The sequence below is a fragment of the Sander vitreus genome, chromosome 16, assembly GCF_031162955.1.
Source record: "Sander vitreus isolate 19-12246 chromosome 16, sanVit1, whole genome shotgun sequence".
NCBI lineage: Eukaryota > Metazoa > Chordata > Actinopteri > Perciformes > Percidae > Sander > Sander vitreus.
Genome location: NC_135870.1, coordinates 891,662 through 911,952, shown reverse-complemented (window position 1 = coordinate 911,952; position 20,291 = coordinate 891,662). Strand labels below are relative to the sequence as shown.

Here is a 20,291-nt window from a genome sequence, read left to right as displayed (position 1 = left end):
ACCTCTTGTTTAAAAACGAGTTCTGGAGACAGTTAAAAGGTCTTGGCTTGAAGACCTCAGAGAGCAACCAGAAGTGACGTCAACAATGTCAACCAAACAGGAAGCCTAAACGCTAAAGAGGGACAGTACCGGAGACATTCATCTGCATGTACAGCAGAACAGACATCTGCAGACTTTCCCTTTAAGTTACTAGCTAACGCTAAATAGTTCCCGTATATATTTCATATATATAACAAATAAACAGAATTCTAAGCACCTACCATACTTTTTTGTAGACCCTCCTGTTGTCCTCTCAGGTCAAATGTGACCCATTTCCAAAAAGTTTCTATATCAGAAATTTGGGTTTCTTGTCAGTTGTCAAAAGAAATAACGTGGATGGCTCCATACAACACTCTTCACAAGTATTATTCAATTGCACGTGTGTGTGTGCAATAGATCCAGGATGGAAGAGGGAGCTTGGCCATGCAAGGCTCTGTAGGTAATGAATGTGAATTGATGCCGTAGCGAGTAGTATGACAGGGCGAGATTGGTCGGGGGGGTGGAGGGTTGGTCAAACAACACAGGACTTTCACCCAGGAGACTGGGGATCATGTCCCGCGTGTCACGTTTCCTAAACTCAACCGTAGCCTCGCGATAACACGCCATGTGGCTTTAGAAAGTGGCGTGTATGTTTACGTGAATTCATGATATCACTAGGGTTGGATATTGATTTTTTTTACGATTCCGATGCCGAACAGGTACTTTTAAAACGATTCCGATTCCTAAACTGATTCTTGAAAAACTAAAAAAATGACATCAAAGATGTAATATAGTTACTAGCGATCACGTGCAGTGAACGGTTAACATGCTTTTACGTCCATTTTGGTTAGACCAGAGGGAGAATATGGCATTTTAAAAGTAGCCTACATTTACGGTAGCTAGCTAACGGTAGACTACAGAGAGAGTAGCTAGCTAACGGTAGACTACAGAGAGAGTAGCTATCTAACGGTAGACTACAGAGAGAGTAGCTAGCTAACGGTAGACTACAGAGAGAGTAGCTAGCTAACGGTAGACTACAGAGAGAGTAGCTATCTAACGGTAGGCTACAGAGAGAGTAGCTAGCTAACGGTAGACTACAGAGAGAGGAGCTATCTAACGGTAGACTACAGAGAGAGTAGCTATCTAACGGTAGACTACAGAGAGAGTAGCTAGCTAACGGTAGGCTACAGAGAGAGTAGCTATCTAACAGTAGGCTACAGAGAGAGTAGCTAGCTAACGGTAGACTACAGAGAGAGTAGCTAGCTAACGGTAGGCTACAGAGAGAGTAGCTATCTAACGGTAGACTACAGAGAGAGTAGCTATCTAACGGTAGACTACAGAGAGAGTAGCTAGCTAACGGTAGGCTACAGAGAGAGTGTGACATTTTTATGACCGTTTCGGAGCGACAGAGGGAAAGTATTTCAGTCGACACATATCACGTTGCGAGGAGGGACAGAGCAACTTCCCGTGAGATTCAGCCTTTTACACTCCAGCGTTGCATAAGAGAGATGTCACATGATGGAGCTGCAGAGAAACAGTCTGGATTATGTGTTCCTGTGTTTGCAGACAGCGAGGTGAGACATCATTCATCATTCATCATTCATCATCAACGCTTGTGTTGTCTTCCCCTCAACCACGCAGCTTTGTGTCATTCAGTTTTTAAAGCATTTTCTGACTTTTTTGACCCTTTTTCTGATGTCTCTTGTTTTTTTCCCCCCACGTTTTTGAATTATTTTTGTCACTTTTTTCAACTTTCTATCAATATTTCTTTCCAAATGCTATAAAATCTAATAAAATACCCAAATTAATTGAAAGTATTGAACTGATCATTTATTTTACACTAAAGAACGCTGTAGGGAACCATCCACGTTATTTGTTTTGGACAATTTGACTAAATACCTCAACATCTGGTAACAGATCATATCTCCAGCTGCTGCTGCTGCTGCTGCTGCTGCTGCGTGTTCATATATACCTGCTGCTACTGCTGCTGCGTGTTCATATATACCTGCTACTGCTGCTGCGTGTTCATATATACCTGCTGCTGCTGCTGCGTGTTCATATATACCTGCTGCTGCTGCTGCGCTTGTTCATATATACCTGCTGCTGCTGCGTGTTCATATATACCTGCTGCTGCTGCGTGTTCATATATACCTGCTGCTGCTGCGTGTTCATATATACCTGCTGCTGCTGCGTCTTCATATACACCTGCTGCTGCTGCTGCTGCTGCTGCGTGTTCATATATACCTGCTGCTGCTGCTGCGTGTTCATATATACCCTGCTACGCTGTCTCATACCCTGCTGCTGCTGCGTGTTCATATATACCTGCTGCTGCTGCTGCGTGTTCATATATACCTGCTGCTGCTGCTGCGTGTTCATATTACCTGCTGCTGCTGCGCTTCATATATACCCTGCTGCTGCTGCTCATATACACTGCTGCATACCTGCTGCTGCTGCTGCGTGTTCATATATACCTGCTGCTGCTGCTGCTGCTGCGCGTTCATATATACCTGCTGCTGCTGCTGCGTGTTCATATATACCTGCTGCTGCTGCTGCTGCGTGTTCATATATACCTGCTGCTGCTGCTGCTGCGTGTTCATATATACCTGCTGCTGCTGCTGCTGCCGCGCGTGTTCATATATACCTGCTGCTGCTGCTGCTGTGTTCATATATACCTGCTGCTGCTGCGTGTTCATATATACCTGCTGCTGCTGCTGCTGCGCTGTTCATATATACCTGCTGCTGCTGCTGCGTGTTCATACTAGCTGCTGCTGCTGCGTGTTCATATATACCTGCTGCTGCGTGTTCATCATACCTGCTGCTGCTGCGTGTTCATATATACCTGCTGCTGCTGCCGCGTGTTCATATACCTGCTGCTGCTGCTGCGTGTTCATATATCACCTGCTGCTGCTGCGTGTTCATATATACCTGCTGCTGCGTGTTCATATATACCTGCTGCTGCTGCTAGTGTTCATATATACCTGCTGCTGCTGCGTGTTCATATATACCTGCTGCTGCTGCTGCGTGTTCATATATACCTGCTGCTGCGTGTTCATATATACCTGCTGCTGCTGCTGCGTGTTCATATATACCTGCTGCTGCTGCGTGTTCATATACTGCTGCTGCTGCTGCGTGTTCATATATACCTGCTGCTGCGTGTTCATATATACCTGCTGCTGCTGCTGCTTGTTCATATATACCTGCTACTGCTGCTGCGTCTTCATATACACCTGCTGCTGCTGCTGCTGCTGCTGCGTGTTCATATATACCTGCTGCTGCTGCTGCGTGTTCATATATACCTGCTGCTGCGTGTTCATATATACCTGCTGCTGCGTGTTCATATACCCTGCTGCTGCTGCGTGTTCATATATACCTGCTGCTGCTGCGTGTTCATATATACCTGCTGCTGCGTGTTCATATATACCTGCTGCTGCGTGTTCATATATACCTGCTGCTGCTGCTGCGTGTTCATATATACCTGCTGCTGCGTGTTCATATATACCTGCTGCTGCTGCTGCTGCGTGTTCATATACACCTGCTGCTGCTGCGTGTTCATATACACCTGCTGCTGCTGCTGCGTGTTCATATATACCTGCTGCTGCTGCTGCGTGTTCATATATACCTGCTGCTGCTGCGTGTTCATATATACCTGCTGCTGCTGCTGCGTGTTCATATATACCTGCTGCTGCGTGTTCATATATACCTGCTGCTGCTGCGTGTTCATATATACCTGCTGCTGCTGCTGCGTGTTCATATATACCTGCTGCTGCGTGTTCATATATACCTGCTGCTGCTGCGTGTTCATATACCTGCTGCTGCTGCTGCGTGTTCATATATACCTGCTGCTGTGTGTTCATATATACCTGCTGCTGCTGCGTGTTCATATATACCTGCTGCTGCGTGTTCATATATACCTGCTGCTGCTGCTGCGTGTTCATATATACCTGCTGCTGCTGCTGCGTGTTCATATATACCTGCTGCTGTGTGTTCATATATACCTGCTGCTGCTGCGTGTTCATATATACCTGCTGCTGCTGCTGCGTGTTCATATATACCTGCTGCTGCTGCTGCGTGTTCATATATACCTGCTGCTGTCTCCACGCGTTTCTGTCACTTTCTTTCTAAGTTTTTAGACGTTTTGGCTGCATTACTTAACTTTGTTTATGTTTTTGCTGGGTTTTGGGGTTAAGCTTTTTTGACGTTTTTTGTGGCCATAAAGACATTTTTTGTTTTTGCTTTTTTTACGTGGTGTTTTTCCAGATTTTTTGTGCTTTTGTTTTCACATTTTGGGCGCTTTTATTCCACGCTCAGGGAGGGAATACACAGCAAGCAAACATCAACACACAATGAATAAATGATCAAAATAAAACAGCATATAGAAAAAAATATGAAAACCACATGGCAATGTGCAGTGTGAACACCTGTTAGCGTGTTAGCATGTTAGCAGTGTGTCTACCTGTTGCCTCCTCTCTGAATCTCTGAATCTGTTCCTGTTTGTTAGCTGTGACTAATGTGTTAGCGTTAGCCGCTGTGGATAAAGGGCCCATTGACAGTTCAGCGTGTACTACAAGAGATTAAAGCTGGGACATGTTGGGGGGGGCGGGGAGATTACAGCCGGGACATGTTGGGGGGGGGGGGTCTTATCTCCCAGAAACACGCCTGCAGCCCTGAGATAAGAGAGGAGCACCGGGGGAGCCCAGGCCTCTTCCTCCTCTTCCTCCTCTGTCTCCTCTTCCCCCTCTGTCTCCTCTTCCTCCTCTTCCCCCTCTGTCTCCTCTTCCTCCTCTTCCCCCCCTTCCTCCTCTTCCCCCCTTCCTCCTCTGTCTCCTCTTCCTCCCCTCCCTCCCCTCCCTCCTCTGTCTCCTCTTCCTCCCCTCCCTCCTCTGTCTCCTCTTCCCCCTCTTTCTCCTCTTCCCCTTCTGTCTCCTCTGTCTCCTCTTCCTCCTCTTCCCTCTCTTCCTCCCCTCCCTCCTCCCTTCAAACACCACAGCTGAGTGGAATCATCGTGCTCAGTGTCTGATAGAATAATTCATTCCCTCAGAGTGAGAATCAGCGGCCTGTAGGGCCCCCAAATAAAGTCGTGTTAATTGCTCTGTCTGCTCGAGCAGCTTAATGACAACTTACGTGAATCATTAACTGTGTGAGGCTTTAAAGCTGCAGGTGAGACACACCTGCTGCTGAGAAATGGGCTCGGTAGTGAAGTTAAATCACGTCAACACTGTCAACCAAACAGGAAGCCTAAACACTAAAGAGGGACAGTACCGGAGACATTCATCTGTAGAAATAACGTGGATGGTTCCATACAACGCTCTTCACAAGTATGAATCAATTTCACAGTATTTGAATCTTTGTTTTATAAAAGAACGTTGAAAAAAGAGACAAAAACGTCAAAAAGTGCAGAAAAAGTTTCAATGTTGACCCAGAAAAACGTAAAAGTTGCAGGTCGACGGGAGGACAACACAAGGGTTCAACATTTAGCTCCAAACAACCCATCACCCTATAATCACAGAACAGAACATCTGCAGACGTTCCCTTTAAGGTACCAGCTAACGCTAGCGGTAGCTAGCTAGCTTGGTGAAATCTTTCAAAACTAATCTAGTTGTAGTCTTGCCAATGTGTGACCCTCTAAGATCTCCAGTCTTTACATATTCTGACAGGTAGAGATGGTGTCAGCTGTTAGGCCTCCTGCACACTTGCTGCGTGGCGTGAGCGTGGCGTGAGCGTGGCGTGAGCGTGGCGTTTCTGTTGCGTGGCGGCTGCGTGGCTTAAACACCACCTACACCAACTTATCATAACAGGACCAAACTCTCGCGAGATCTGGCAACATAGAGAAGCTAACGCCAGCTAGTGTTATACAAATATAACTTTTCATCCATCCACACGTCATTCACTAAACGTTCAAACAAGGCCACGCCCCTTTTAGGAGACGGGAAGGGTGGACCGTTTCATACCAGCTCGGGACTCCAGGCTCTTTAACTAAGGCCTCCTGCACACTGGCTGCGTGGTGTGAGCGTGACGGCTGCGTGGCGGCTGCGTGGCGGCTGCGTGGCATGAGCGTGGCGGCTGCGTGGCGTGAGCATGGCGGCTGCGTGGCATGAGCGTGGCGTTTTTGTTGTGGCGTTTTCTATGTCTTTACACACCAGAAATGTGTCTGACGCGGCGCTGCTGCTGCTGCTAGCCTTGTCTGTACACGTGTATGTTTCCCATAAACATAAACACAAATATATACTGATCTGATTACACAAAGACAACGTCGGCAGGAATGGGCTCCAGAATATTTCCTTCTGCATTGACAGGTGCAATATTAGAAAATCAGTTATTATTTATTATGACATTTATATAAAAACCTCGAGACTTTCAAACATCAACATGTCATTTATTAAATGTATCACTACTTTCATTCAATTTTATAGCGTTTGAAAAAAATATGATCAAGAAACTTTGGAAAAAAAGTCACAAAAAATGTTGGAAAAAAACAACGCAAACGTAAAAAAAAAGTGCAGAAAAATCGACAAAAACATTGAAAATTTGTGACCAAAAAGTAAAAAAAAAAGTGACAAAAACATCAAAAAGAAAAAGACTAAATATTTTGAAAAAAGTGACAAAAAACATCACCAAAAAAAAATTTTATTTGAAATTTTGACCCAGAAAAAAAAAGTAACATGATCGATGGGAGGACAACACAAAGAACTCATCTGGGCGCCCGGTTAGCTCAGCTGGTAGAGCGCGCGCCCATATATAGACGTTTACTCCTCAACGCAGCAGCCGCAGGTTTGACTCTGACCTGCATGTCTTCCCCCCCCCCTCTCTCTCCCCTTTCATGTCTTCATCTGTCCTGTCAAAATAAAAGCCTAAAAATGCCCCCAAAAAAAAAAAAAAGTCAAGGTTGACCTGTTGTATTCATCTCTGTTTTTAAAAGGTTTTGAGATTGAACGTGCGTCAGATAACAGCAGTCTGTCTGCAGAGCGAGCTGGAGCTGGAACATGTGGATGTGAGGGAACAGATGCTGCAGGGGGGGGAGGCGAGGGGGGAGAGGGGAGGGGAAGGGGGGGCGATGGGGGGTGTTCTCCACACCTGGAAGACATAAAATCAATGTTCCTGCCACACCTGGAGTCACTAGAGAGCATGTTAACTCCACCTGTATAATCACAGGGGGGCTGACGCTGTCAAACAGCACCAACAACACTGACATCACAACGCAGGGTGACATCACAAGGCAGGGTGACATCACAAGGCAGGGTGACATCACAAGGCAGGAATTATGCTGCGTTCAGGACACAATTTTTAGCCCGTAAGTTACGACTCCAAGTCACGACTCACGACTTGGTAGCGTTCCAGGCAAAGTCACCACAAACCCTTCTAGCTAGCGTTAGCGGCTACCTAACGTTGACGTTAGCCGGACCATAGCTGACAGTGATTTCTAGTCTGCGACATATTTTGGGCTTCATTTAATAAACATAACCTGTAATAGTACACAATCGTATGTGTATTGTTTTGATTACAATGTGTGGAATTACTTTACGTTGCCTATTTATGTCTATTTATTTCTATTTCTCACCGTTAATCACTGGCGTCTGTACAGCATCAACAGGGGGCGCCATTGTTGTTTATGTGTGTGTAACTGGGAGAACAACCATCTGGTAGCAGTTCACGGGGAGTAAGTTACGGGTTTGACTGCTGTTCCAGGGCGCTTTCACTGGTAGAAGGTTGTGAAAACACGCGTTACGGGTTGACTGGAACGCACACATAGTCTCGCATGGCCAGCTCTATCTCCACAGCGCTGCGGAGGAGGGTCAGGCTACAACACAGATGCATTCTGGGATAGCAACCTGCAGGTCAGTCTGATAAAAACACAATGAGAATGTCAAACAAACGCACCAAAGTGCTATGAACAATATGTTCAATTTGTCCGAAAAGTAGCGTGACGAAGCCAAAGCTTGTAGTTTTTCCCACCTCTCATTTAACTATAAATAGTTCCCGTATATATTTCATATATAGGATAACAAATAAACATGAATTCTAAGCACCTAGCATACTTTTTTTTCAAACATTTTGCTCCAAACAACCCACCACCCTGTAATCACCTACCCCCTGTCTGACGTCCTCTCTAATTAAGTTTTAGGACTCTATTTTAACGATCTGAGGTCACGGCGTGAGCGCCTGGCGCAGGTGCTATTAGGGGCGTGTCCAAATCCACTTTTACTAGTTTGTAGTAATGTCCGTGTGCCGGGGTCATGGTTCTAAAGGGTTGACCTTAGTGTCTTCATTAATCAGAGGTGTGTTTTGGGCGTAACATGCAATCAACCAATCAGAGATCATCTCCCATTCCCTTTAAAAGCCAGGCGCGTTTGGACCTTGGAGCATTGCTGTTATGATGGAGGATCTGCACCGTAATATTTGTATTTGTAATCTTCTGCATGTGTGTCTCTGTGTGTGTGTGTGTGTGTGTGTGTGTGTGTGTGTGTGTGTGTGTGTGTGTGTATGTGTGTGTGTGTGTGTGTGTGTGTGTGTGTGTGTGTGTGTGTGTGTGTGTGTGTATGTGTGTGTGTGTGTGTGTGTGTGTGTGTGTGTGTGTGTGTGCTGCTGCAATGCGTCCCTGTGTGTGTAACAAGCATAGTGTGCACGTGCTGTGCACGAGCCTAGGAGCATTTTACTAATGCTCTGTTAAAATAACAATGAAATGCTGCGTTATTGACTTTAGACCAGGTTTTTGTTGGTCAATGGTGCCATCACTTCCCGCTGCCTCAAGATAGCAATACTCCCAGAATGCACCTGAACACACCTCCCTGTAAGACCAGCACGCACAGAATGCACCTGAACACACCTCCCTGTAAGACCAGCACGCCCAGAATGCACCTGAACACACCTCCCTGTAAGACCAGCACGCCCAGAATGCACCTGAACACACCTCCCTGTAAGACCAGCACGCCCAGAATGCACCTGAACACACCTCCCTGTAAGACCAGCACGCCCAGAACGCACCTGAACACACCTCCCTGTAAGACCAGCACGCCCAGAATGCACCTGAACACACCTCCCTGTAAGACCAGCACGCCCAGAATGCACCTGAACACACCTCCCTGTAAGACCAGCACGCCCAGAATGCACCTGAACACACCTCCCTGTAAGACCAGCACGCCCAGAACGCACCTGAACACACCTCCCTGTAAGACCAGCACGCCCAGAATGCACCTGAACACACCTCCCTGTAAGACCAGCACGCCCAGAATGCACCTGAACACACCTCCCTGTAAGACCAGCACGCCCAGAATGCACCTGAACACACCTCCCTGTAAGACCAGCACGCCCAGAATGCACCTGAACACACCTCCCTGTAAGACCAGCACGCCCAGAATGCACCTGAACACACCTCCCTGTAAGACCAGCACGCCCAGAACGTACCTGAACACACCTCCCTGTAAGACCAGCATGGGCCACAGATGGGAGCAGGTGCATTTGCTGTTTAAACGACGTGGGCGCTGGACGGGAAACTGACAACTGGGTCGGTCTTAAACTAGCAAAGACACTTGGGTCGGGCTTCGTGCTGCGCTGGGTGCAAGATAGGGCCCAATGTAGGGAATAGTGAGTGAATGAGGGAACGGTTTCCAACACAGCCCCAGGTGGCCCTGCCAGTGTTACGGTTTAGTTTAGTTTAGTTTTATTAAGGATCCCCATAATCTGACACCTTGACGACCAGCTAGTCTTCCTGGGGTCCAACACTACATTTACATTTACATTCACGGTGGCCTGACAATGAACCAGGAGATACATTAAATTAGCCTAAATATGTGTGATGGATGTTTACGGGACTTACACCTTCAGTCTAAAGGCATTTCCTCGATTTCTTCATATCTTCTTAAATTCACCTTTTAAGGTACTTGGGTATAACTGATCCAAATGGGCTCTATATCAAAAGGTTTAGAACCAACTCAGCTTTCTGTATAGTGATGCCCACATCTGTCCCAGAGCGACATGTAGAGAGATCACCTGTCCCTAAAGCTTAAACACTAACCTATAACGTTATGTCCCACGTTACGTTTGCAGCAAGCATGTTGTTACCAAGCCAGATTCCTCACGTCTGTTTACACTTCTGTCTTCATAAAAGCTGCGTTTTTCGGGTCGGCAGCTTATAAAAATGTAAGATCTGGGTTCTTTACATTGGTGGTAGTTCATATCAGCACACAGCAGCTTTTAGGCATGTTTCTGTTGTTAGATAGCAGACGGAATAAAGAGGAGGAAACCTTCACACAATACTAGTTAATGGAGAGAGGAGAGATGTTTTCCCCTCCGCTGGGCACAGGTCCAGTGGTGTAGTCTAGTTTTCTGTAGTGAGTATACTGTTATTTTTTTCCCTCCCAGCATTAGACTCACCCGTGCCAGAGCAACGCTTCCCAGAGCAACAACCCCATACATTTTTTGTAACGTTACCACTTAAAGCACCAGCCTCATCTGGCTCATTTCCTGTAGTTTCTGTAACGTTAACGTCTGCTGCAGTGTCACTCTGAGGCCTCCTGCACACTGGCTGCATGGCATGAGCGTGGCGTGTCAGTTGCATGTCAGCTGCGTGGCGTGAGCGTGGCGTTTCTGTTTCGTGTCAACTGCGTGGCGTGTCAGCTGCGTGGCGTGAGCGTGGCGTTTCTGTTGCGTGGCGTGTCAGCTGCGTGGCGTGAGCGTGGCGTTTCTGTTGCGTGGCGTGAGCGTGGCGTGTCAGCTGCGTGGCGTTTCTGTTGCGTGGCGTGTCAGCTGCGTGGCGTGAGCGTGGCGTGTCAGCTGCGTGGCGTGAGCGTGGCGTTTCTGTTGCGTGGTGTGTCAGCTGCGTGGCATGAGCGTGGCGTTTCTGTTGCGTGGTGTGTCAGCTGCGTGGCATGAGCGTGGCGTTTCTGTTGCGTGTCAGCTGCGTGGCGTTTTCTATGTCTTTGCACACCAGAAACGTGTCTGACTGCTGCTGCTGCTGCTGCTGCTAGTCTTGTCTGGACACATGGATGTTTCCCATTGATTAAAAGGAAATAATAGCGTGTTCTTCAACCATATTTTATGAATATTTTTGTGTTTGCATGTATTTCAATACATATATATTTTTATATTTCAGTCCACGTTATTGTTCATCAGATTTTGCTAAATTGTTAAAATGTTAAAAGCATAGGCTATCCTGCAGTCCAGCATCCCTCTCTTTCTTTCCCGGATTAAAAAGCTGTAGGGGACGTCTTTCCAGGGAGGGATGTCAAAACCTCACGACTTTCAGGCATCAACATGTCATTTATTAAATGTATTTGTGTCTAAATGACATATAAACATCTTTTCCGTATTCTATGTTGCCTGGAAACGCTTCCAACACGCTGGCGTGTCGCGTGAAAAATAGGCGTCGGTCCTTTTCTAGCATGCACACGCTCACGCCACGCAGCCAGTGTGTAGGAGCCCTAAGGTGGCAATATAGCTTCAGGGACGGGCTCACCAAAACACTGAGAGTGTAGTTCAACCCCTGTTGGTGTTGGGTCTGTGGGACCCGTTTTCAATGGTTGCTAAAAGAACAATGATGCTATTTAGTATTTCTTCTAACTCAAACTCACTGGCCTTGGCTCATTTTCTGTGAAGAACATAAAAAGTAACTCATTTTCAATGACTGCACACGGTAACCCCCCCCCTACACCTAATTATTACATATGAGGTGTTCAGGGTCTACTGGACTGAGATATTTAAATGTCGGTGCTATGAAACTATGTTGTCTTTCTGCACCTGCTGTTCCCACAGAGTTACAAAATGATTACATTTCCAGCACTTTCACCTGTTCTGATTAAGTTCTAAGAAATAAGCTCCAATAATGATTTTTTTTTACCTGTTTCATAATTGATTTTCTTATTTTCTCACAAAAAATGATCATATGATCATAAATGTGATCTCACAGGGGTAAATGGCAAATATGAACCATAAATGATGTATATATCATTGGTAATTGAGCTAAAGCAAACATCTGTTAAGTATTTTTACATGAATTGTTATGGCTGTATTGATCTAAAAGCCTAATAATGTGGTGGGTCCACCAGACCGGGAACATTGGCTGTGTAACAAAAATATGAACACCACACAAGGGTTAAATACACTTTTGTTTCCTACTGTATCTCCTTTAGTGCCAAGCAACTGTGTCGTCGTTCCTCTGCAACTCACGACCCAGACGGGGAGAATTTATGAATGCAAGTGTGAAAGTTCTGTCACAAAAACGATAGCTGTTACGTTACGTTACGTTACGTTACGTTACGTTATCTTGGCGCTTTTGTAAGTGGGTGTACCGGAATCCTTGACCTCTCCTGGTGGGTATCCTGCGTATACCTGCGTATCATGTGGACTACACCACTGGGCGGGGCTTAAATACTCTGTCTCTATTGCCTACATGAGTCAATCAATCCACTGATGTAACCTGAGCAAGGTGCACACTCGCCTACTCATGGTGCGTTCAAATCAACTCGGACGTGTTGTAATTGTGCGGGGACGGAGGGTACTCCGTGTCCGCTACGCCCTTGTCCTTCTGTACCGGTATTTGTCATGTTGTACCCTTATATTCAAGGCCGTAGGTTTTCTTTCAACATTGGGAAGGGGGACATAGTCTCGCTTTTGCCAGACCTTCCTCCACAGCACTGTGGAGGAAGGTCTGGCTAGTCCACACAGCATTCCTGGATGGGAGTCTTATCCTGTGTGTCTGTCTGTGTCTCTCTCTCTCTGTCTGTCTGTCTGTCTGTGTCTCTCTGTCTCTCTCTCTTCTCAACATTCAGTTATAACGTATAACGTTTATTAAAATGTGTTGTCTCAGATTCAAAGTGATCTCAGCAGGAAATCCCATAATACGGTGATAATGATAATAAATATATAGCCTAACATACAATATAACAAATATAAAAAATATTAAATAAAAAAAAACTAAATAAAAGAATTATAAAAAAAAAATTAAAAATGTAAAAATAATTAAAAAATAAATAAAATAAAAATAAATCTAAATAAAAAATGTTAAAAAAAAAAAAATAATAATTAAAAATGTAAAAATAATTAAATATAAAAGAAAATGAAAAGTAAATTGAATAATAATGACTCGACATGTAGGACAGCAGCAACAAAAGGGTGTTAAATAACTAATGAATATCGATTAAACTATCGGATATCAAACAGATGATTTATCAGCTGTTCTGCGCGGTAGTTCAAGTCATTAATCCGTGACGTCATAATGAATTAAGACGTGCATTAATGAACATGTGTTGGGGGGGACAAGACGCATGTAACATTTTAGTTTTTATTAAATAAAAGTGCATTACATTGATCCGCTGATGATGATACACAGCTTCAGACATTTAAATTAGAGTGGGACAATATTGGGCTGCGTGTGTACAGGCGCGTGGAGCCTTTCTTATTGTCTCTGTGTGTGAATACAAAACCACATGAATGACTCACAGCAGGGGAGGGGGGGGGGGGCGGTCTTTTGGGATGCAATTCACGCTTTTTCTTTTTCATATTTACAAAATAAAAGTCCTCTGTGTGTCCCGAAAGGAAGACCTTCCATCCGAGACAAAATCTCGAAATGCGACTCCGAGAGTTCCTTTGAGACTCCGAGAGTTCCTTTGAGACTCCGAGAGTTCCTTAGATTTTCCCAGAAAAGGAAGCAGAAAAGCAGTTTTTTTTAAGGTGTAGTTCTCTTGCTTTTTGGATGCAACTCACGCTTTTGTATTTACAAAGTAAAAGTCCTCTGTGTGTCCCGACCGGTTGAAATGTGCGACTCCGAGAGTTCCTTTCTTTCAGTCTGCGGGAACATATAGGCAGATATACTGTGTATATATATATATAATATGTGTGTATGTGTGTGTGTATATGTGTGTGTATATGTGTGTGTGTGTGTGTGTGTGTGTGTGTGTGTGTGTGTGTGTGTGTGTGTGTGTGTGTGTGTGTGTGTTTTAGGAGCTGTCGTTGTCTGAAGTGTGCAGCAGCAGCGGCTTGTGTTTCTGGAGCAGCTGTGTGATTTTCTCGTCGTCTGAGTTGGGGTCCAGAGGTTTGTTGTAGTCGTCGTCTTCCTCCTCGTTGTCCGAGGTTCCCTTCAGCCTCTCCGTCTCGGAGTCCTGCTTCTTCTTGGCCGTGGCCATCTCCGCCGCGTGCTTTTTCCTCCATTTAGTCCTCCGGTTCTGGAACCACACCTGCAGAGAACACACACACAGAATGTAGAATGCACGCAGAAGTCCGTTCACTTTTCGGTCGTTTTAACACATCTTTACACACTGAAAGTCTGCATAAAGGAACTAGTAAAGGATGAAGCAACACGCACACACGCACACGCACACACACACACACACACACGCACACGCAGAAGTCCGTTCACTTTTCGGTCGTTTTAATACATCTTTACACACAAGTCTGCAGGATGTTACAAATAAAAAGGAGGCATTGACATACACACACTGACACACACACACACAGACACACAAGCACACACACACACACACACACACACACACACACACACACACACACACACTGCAGAAATCCGTTCACTTTTCTCTCGTTTTAAGAAATCTCTACACGCTTAAACTCGGCCTCTTTTTCCTTATGCAACAGTTGTTTATAGGCTACGTGTGTATTTATTTCAGTATTTAGCCTATTGTTTATTGCAGATTCATGTTTAATATGTTTGTTTATGTATGCACCATTCACCGAGTCATATTCTACACAGGCCTCAGTGTAACTAAGTGTAGCAGGAATCCTTTTTCTGATTCTGATGTAACAAATAAAAGCGAGGATGAAACACACACACAGAGAAGTCCGTTCACTTTTCCGTCGTTTTAAGAAATCTCTACACATGATGACACATGATGTAATAAAAATAAATAGGAGGCAACACACACACACACACACACACACACACACACACAGAAGTACGTTCACTTTTCTCTTGATTTAAGAAATGTCTACAGACTGAAACTCTGCGGGATGTTACAGATAAAAAGTCTTGATTTTTATACTTCATGCTGCCGAAATAAAAGCTGGGAATTGAACTACTTAAAAATAAATATAGGGATTATTATTTATGCTAAATATTTATAACAATAAAACGTGATTTCTGAAGTGAAATAAATACAAAATAAAATGCACAAAATCCACATGAAAAGACAAGATGTGAGGAATAAATGTGATGCATTATGGGAGCAGTTATTGGAGGATTAAATGAAGCTCGAGCACAAATGATAGAAAGGCCTTTTTTAAATGACATTTTACAGAAACAACTAACTAATCATGCAAACAAAATAAAATATCGAAATATCATAAATACTTTTTTTTTAATGTTTGAAAAATGTATTTTATCCACAATTTAAAAAACAAACATTTACAGTTTATTTTTATTTCCATATTGTTTTCTTCATATTTTTTTATTTTATTTTTTTACCTTTTTAGCAACAAAAAAAGGCTCATGGGCTAAAAGTCATGCAGACAGAATATAAAAATAAATGTCTTATATTTAAACTAAAAGAAACATCTTTTTATCCAGAAATAAAAACATTTTTCTGCTCTTTTTTTTTCAATGTGAAGAAAACATTTGTATGAAAAATGTTCATTTATTTAATTGCATTTTTGCTGTTTTAGCAACAACAACAAATGGATCATTGTTACAACATCACGCAGCCAAAAAAATATCATAAATAAATGAATAAATGTTTGACTTTATATTTAGGACGAGACCAGTTTTGAGCGGCGTGTTGGTGGGTTGGAGCGGATGTAGTTTAGCTTGTGTTTGAATCCCATGAAAGCAGAAGATTTATTATGTATGTATTTGTTCATTTAAAAAGGGACAATGCACGTCCAATTGACATTTTTTAGTTTACACTCAAAATGTAAATGTGCCAGAGTTAGCAAAGAAAAGCTAATGTTCATGCGTAGTCCCTCTGTAGTGACACATCATAATATTACATTAATAAAAAGGAATGCAAGAAAGATAGAAAGCAAATTAAGAAAGAAAGAAGAGGAAAGAGAGAGGGACAAAAAAAAAATATAAAAAATAAGTGCAATAGTGGCCGGTTGGCCGGTTGGCTCAATAGTGGCCGGTTGGCTCAATAGTGGCCGGTTGGCTCAGTTGGTAGAGTGGGCGCACATGTGCAGAGGTGTATTCCTGGATGCAGAAGGTCTGGGGTTTGAATCCGACCTGTGACCTGTTTTCCTGCATGTCTCTCTCCCCTTTCATGTCTCAGATTTCCTCTCTAATAAAGGCAGAAATACCCCCAAAAATAAATAAAATAAGTCCAATACAAAGAAGGGCAGTACTAGGATGAGGTCATGAGGTAAACCAGCTGTTGATGATTGCAGTTGTGATTGTTTGTATCTGTTGAGTGAGATTTGAAATGCTAGATAGCTGGAGCTTTCTCTGAGCTGTCAGATGAAGCCTGGCGGGAACATTTGGGCTCTGCTCTGTCTCCGTCACGAGCTCTCCCGTTCGGGGATGAAAAAGGTTTCAACTGAAACTCAATAATCTGCATTTTATCCATAAATAAATTTCGATTTTTTTCAAAGTGAAGAACACAGGTTTTAAGGTTTTAATAACTGCTATAACAACAGTCATGCATGTAGTATTTTTCATATTTTTTTTATTTTATTTTAGGCTACTTTTTTTTTTTTTTTTAGCAACAACAATTATATAAATAAATAAATAAATAAATAAATAAAATGTTTGAATTAAACTGATCCTCATTGATCAGCAGCATTTTATCCAAAAATTAAAAAGGATTTTGACCTTATTTTTTTCATTGTAAAAAAAAGTGTCTGTTTTGATTTTCATATAATGAATTTTTGGATTTTATTTGACTTTTTTAGCAACAGATGACTGAATGAACTAAGATGGTCTACAGCTGCACACGGCTCTGTTCTGAATGGGAGAGGTAGCCACGCCCCCTAATTTGCATAACTAAAAGAACTGTAAATAAATTATTTATTGCCTCATTTATTTATTTTATGATTTATTTCAAAGGCATTTTCATTTAATTAATATTAAAGTAAACCGGTATTCCCATAGAATGGATCATGCTGCCAAAATATCAAGACATCAAAATATCAAAATATTAAAGCTAAATTAATTAAAAAAAGGTAAACAAGTGACGTACATGAAGCAACAATACGTCATTAATATGATGATTTTTATTAATTTCTTGATTTAATTTGACTTTTTAGCAACAAATGAATGAATCAGTCAAAAGGAATGCAGCCAAAAATGTCAAAAATATCGCAGAATTAATACATGAATACTTGTTTAAACTGAGGGTCTTTGAACGCAGCATTTGATTTGTTTTTATTTCCATGTTTCCCTCAGTTCTTTTAGATATATTTCTGTGTGTGTCTGTGTATATTTCTGAGTATTCCAGTGTATATTTCAGTGTATATTACAGTGTATATTTCTGTGTGTGTCTGTGTATATTTCTGAGTATTCCAGTGTATATTTCTGTATATTTCAGTGTATATTTCTGTGTGTGTCTGTGTATATTTCTGTGTGTGTCTGTGTATATTTCTGAGTATTCCAGTGTATATTTCTGTATATTTCAGTGTATATTTCTGTGTGTGTCTGTGTATATTTCTGAGTATTCCAGTGTATATTTCAGTGTATATTACAGTGTATATTTCTGTGTGTGTCTGTGTATATTTCAGTGTATATTTCAGTGTATATTTGTGTGTAATTCTGTGTATATGCCAGTGTGTATTTCTGTGTGTGTCTTGAGTATATTTCAGTGTATATTTCTCGGTGTCTTGAGTATATTTCAGTGTATATTTGTGTGTATTCCAGTGAGAGTTTGGTTACCTTGACTTGGCTCTCGGTCATGCCCAGAGTATATTCCTGTGTATATCTCAGAGTATATTCCTGTGTATATCTCAGAGTATATTCCTGTGTATATCTCAGAGTATATTCCTGTGTATATCTCAGAGTATATTCCTGTGTATATCTCAGAGTATCTTCCTGTGTATATTTGTGTGTATTTCAGAGTGAGAGTGTAGTACCTTGACTTGGCTCTCGGTCATGCCCAGAGAATAAGCCAGGCGCGCTCTCTCCGGCCCCGCCAGATATTTAGTTTGTTCAAAAGTCTTTTCCAGAGCGAAGATCTGCTGTCCAGAGAAAGTGGGCCGCGTGTGTTTCCTCTTCCCGTCTTTGTCCAGCAGCACCGAGTTGTGATCTGCAGCCGGGGACACAAACACACTTTAAATACCAAGAGGAAACAATATTCACAAGAGCAAATAAAGACGCTGTTTCAGAAGGAAAAAAAAAAAAGAAGCTTTTATTTTGAAGGATCGTTCACGTTGAAATGGTCAGTAATCAGTTTATATTTAAACATACTCACTATTTCAATATGAAGTACATTAAGTTTTAAGCCTTGGACATTTCTTCTGTTTTTGTAGAGTAATACTATTTAATATTCACTGTGAAATATTTCAACATTTAGGCTCAATAATCTCAATAATCTGAAGGCTGCAGAGACTTTTATTTTGTAATTATTTTCATGTTTTTTATGTTTTTAAAGATGAATAAAGTTCCGATTATAGAAGTCTTTTATAACATCTAAATAAAGTCTCTTTAAGATTGAAATATTTGATTATTTCTGTTTTCAGATGATTAAATGAGTCTTTTTAAATTAATTATGTTTTTTTTTTAGAAGATTTAATTAAGCCTTAATTATATGAATAAAGTTCCGATTATTTGTATGTTTTTACAGGATTGAAGAAGGCTTTTGAACATCTAAATAAAGTATTTTTAAGATGAAAATGTTTCCAATTATATTTATGTTTTCAGAGGATATAAAAAGCCTTTTTAGGATGAAAAAAGTTCCGATTATTTGCATGTTTTCAGAGGATAAAATAAGCATTTCTAGGATTAATAAAGTCCAAATATATTTATGTTTTCAGAGGATAAAACCGCCTTTTTTTTAGATGAAAAAAGATCCGATTAATGCATGTTTTCAAGAGGATAAAATAAGTCTTTTTCAGGATTAATAGAGTCCCCGGAACAGCGCGCACTTACGCGGTGAACACGCGAACCTGGCGGCGTCCCTCCAGTGCGCGCTCTGCATGACTCCGGGCCAGAAGATGGGCGTCCGGCCCGGCAGCTCCGCGAGAGGCTTCGGGTACCGGGCCACACTGGCGGCCACCGCCGCGGCCCCGGGGCTGAAGTAAAGTCCGGGGGGCGGCGGCGGGCTGAGGCTGCTGAACCGGGGCAAACCGGACAGAATCCCCGCCGCAGAAGAACAAGAAGCTGCGGCTGCGGCAGCGGCGGCCGCGGTGGGCCGGCTCAGGATGTCGTTTATTCCGTGCGGGGTCGCGGAGGAACACTGCTGCGGGGATCCGAGCCCCGAGGACAACTGCCCCCCACCCGTGGAGCTCTTGATGTTTATCCCCGGGGAGGACACAGACACGGCGATCCCGCCCGGGTTAGGGGACGTGGTGGCCGGGGATGTGGAGCAGTTCGGCCCCGGGGAGGAGAGCGGGTACGCCGGGTACAGCGGGGTCTTCATCTCCGTCATGCTGTGCAGAGCTGCTAAAGGGGGGGTGCTGAGGAGGAAGGCGCTCTGTCGGGACCCGTCCATCTGCCCATGCACCGCTAACATCACCTCTCTTTTTGGATGTTTTTTTTTGCAACTTTTTGACGTTTTTTTCGACGTTTTTGTCGATTCTTGGAGCGTTTCTTTTCACCGCTTGCTTTCCATTTTAGTTTGTGTCTCTTAATTCTGACAGTCCCGACTACAACTCCTCTCTGGAGTCACTCTCACAAGTCCATGTCAGGCTCGCGCTCAGCTGCATGCACAAAAATCCCCCAAAAAATGTTAAACTTGGAGGAAGAAATAAAAAAAGCCCCCCCAAAAAAGTCCTCCGCGGTTCCGGGTCCAGTCCAGATGTTTCTGTGCGGAGATCAGGAAGTTGTGTGAGAAAATGAAACATGATCATCTGTTGTGTCTGTCAGCTCTCAGCCCAAACTTTGGAGGAGGAGAGAGAGGGGGGGCTCTGATTGGCTGACCGTACAGTGACGTGGTGACGCAGAGCCCGCCCCTAATCTAGGGCCCGAGGCGACACATGAGCTGCTTTGGGCGTTTTTTTCTCACGTGCTTTTCCCACTTCTTTACAGTTGTTTTACAGTTGTTTTTTGTCGCTTTTATCTGACGTTGTTGTCGTTTTTTAAGAGGGGTTTTGTTGCTTTTTTCAACCTTTTTGTTGACATTTTTTCTGACTTGTATTTCGTTTTTTTCTCACATTTTTTGCAGCGTTTCTGTAATCCGCCCGAGGAG

General features: G+C 43.2%; 1 protein-coding gene across 1 annotated transcript; it reads right to left on the bottom strand.

The window, feature by feature from the left end:
* Positions 1 to 13,389: 13,389 nt before the first annotated feature.
* On the bottom strand, positions 13,390 to 19,867 carry nkx6.1 (NK6 homeobox 1). Its single transcript, XM_078271772.1, has 3 exons — positions 19,034 to 19,867; positions 18,019 to 18,191; positions 13,390 to 14,183 (listed from the first exon to the last, which is right to left on the bottom strand). The coding sequence occupies exons 1-3, from the start codon at positions 19,614 to 19,616 to the stop codon at positions 13,947 to 13,949; spliced, it is 993 nt and encodes a 330-aa protein (XP_078127898.1). The 5' UTR covers positions 19,617 to 19,867; the 3' UTR covers positions 13,390 to 13,946.
* Positions 19,868 to 20,291: the final 424 nt, after the last annotated feature.

Coding starts and splice junctions, on each gene's coding strand:
- nkx6.1 (XM_078271772.1), bottom strand. CDS start 19,616: ATGTTAGCGGTGCATGGGCAGATGGACGGGTCCCGACAGAGCGCCTTC. Junction 18,192..19,033: donor CAGGTTCGCGTGTTCACCGC/GTAAGTGCGCGC, acceptor CCCCGGCTGCAG/ATCACAACTCGGTGCTGCTG. Junction 14,184..18,018: donor TGACCGAGAGCCAAGTCAAG/GTACTACACTCT, acceptor TGTTCTCTGCAG/GTGTGGTTCCAGAACCGGAG.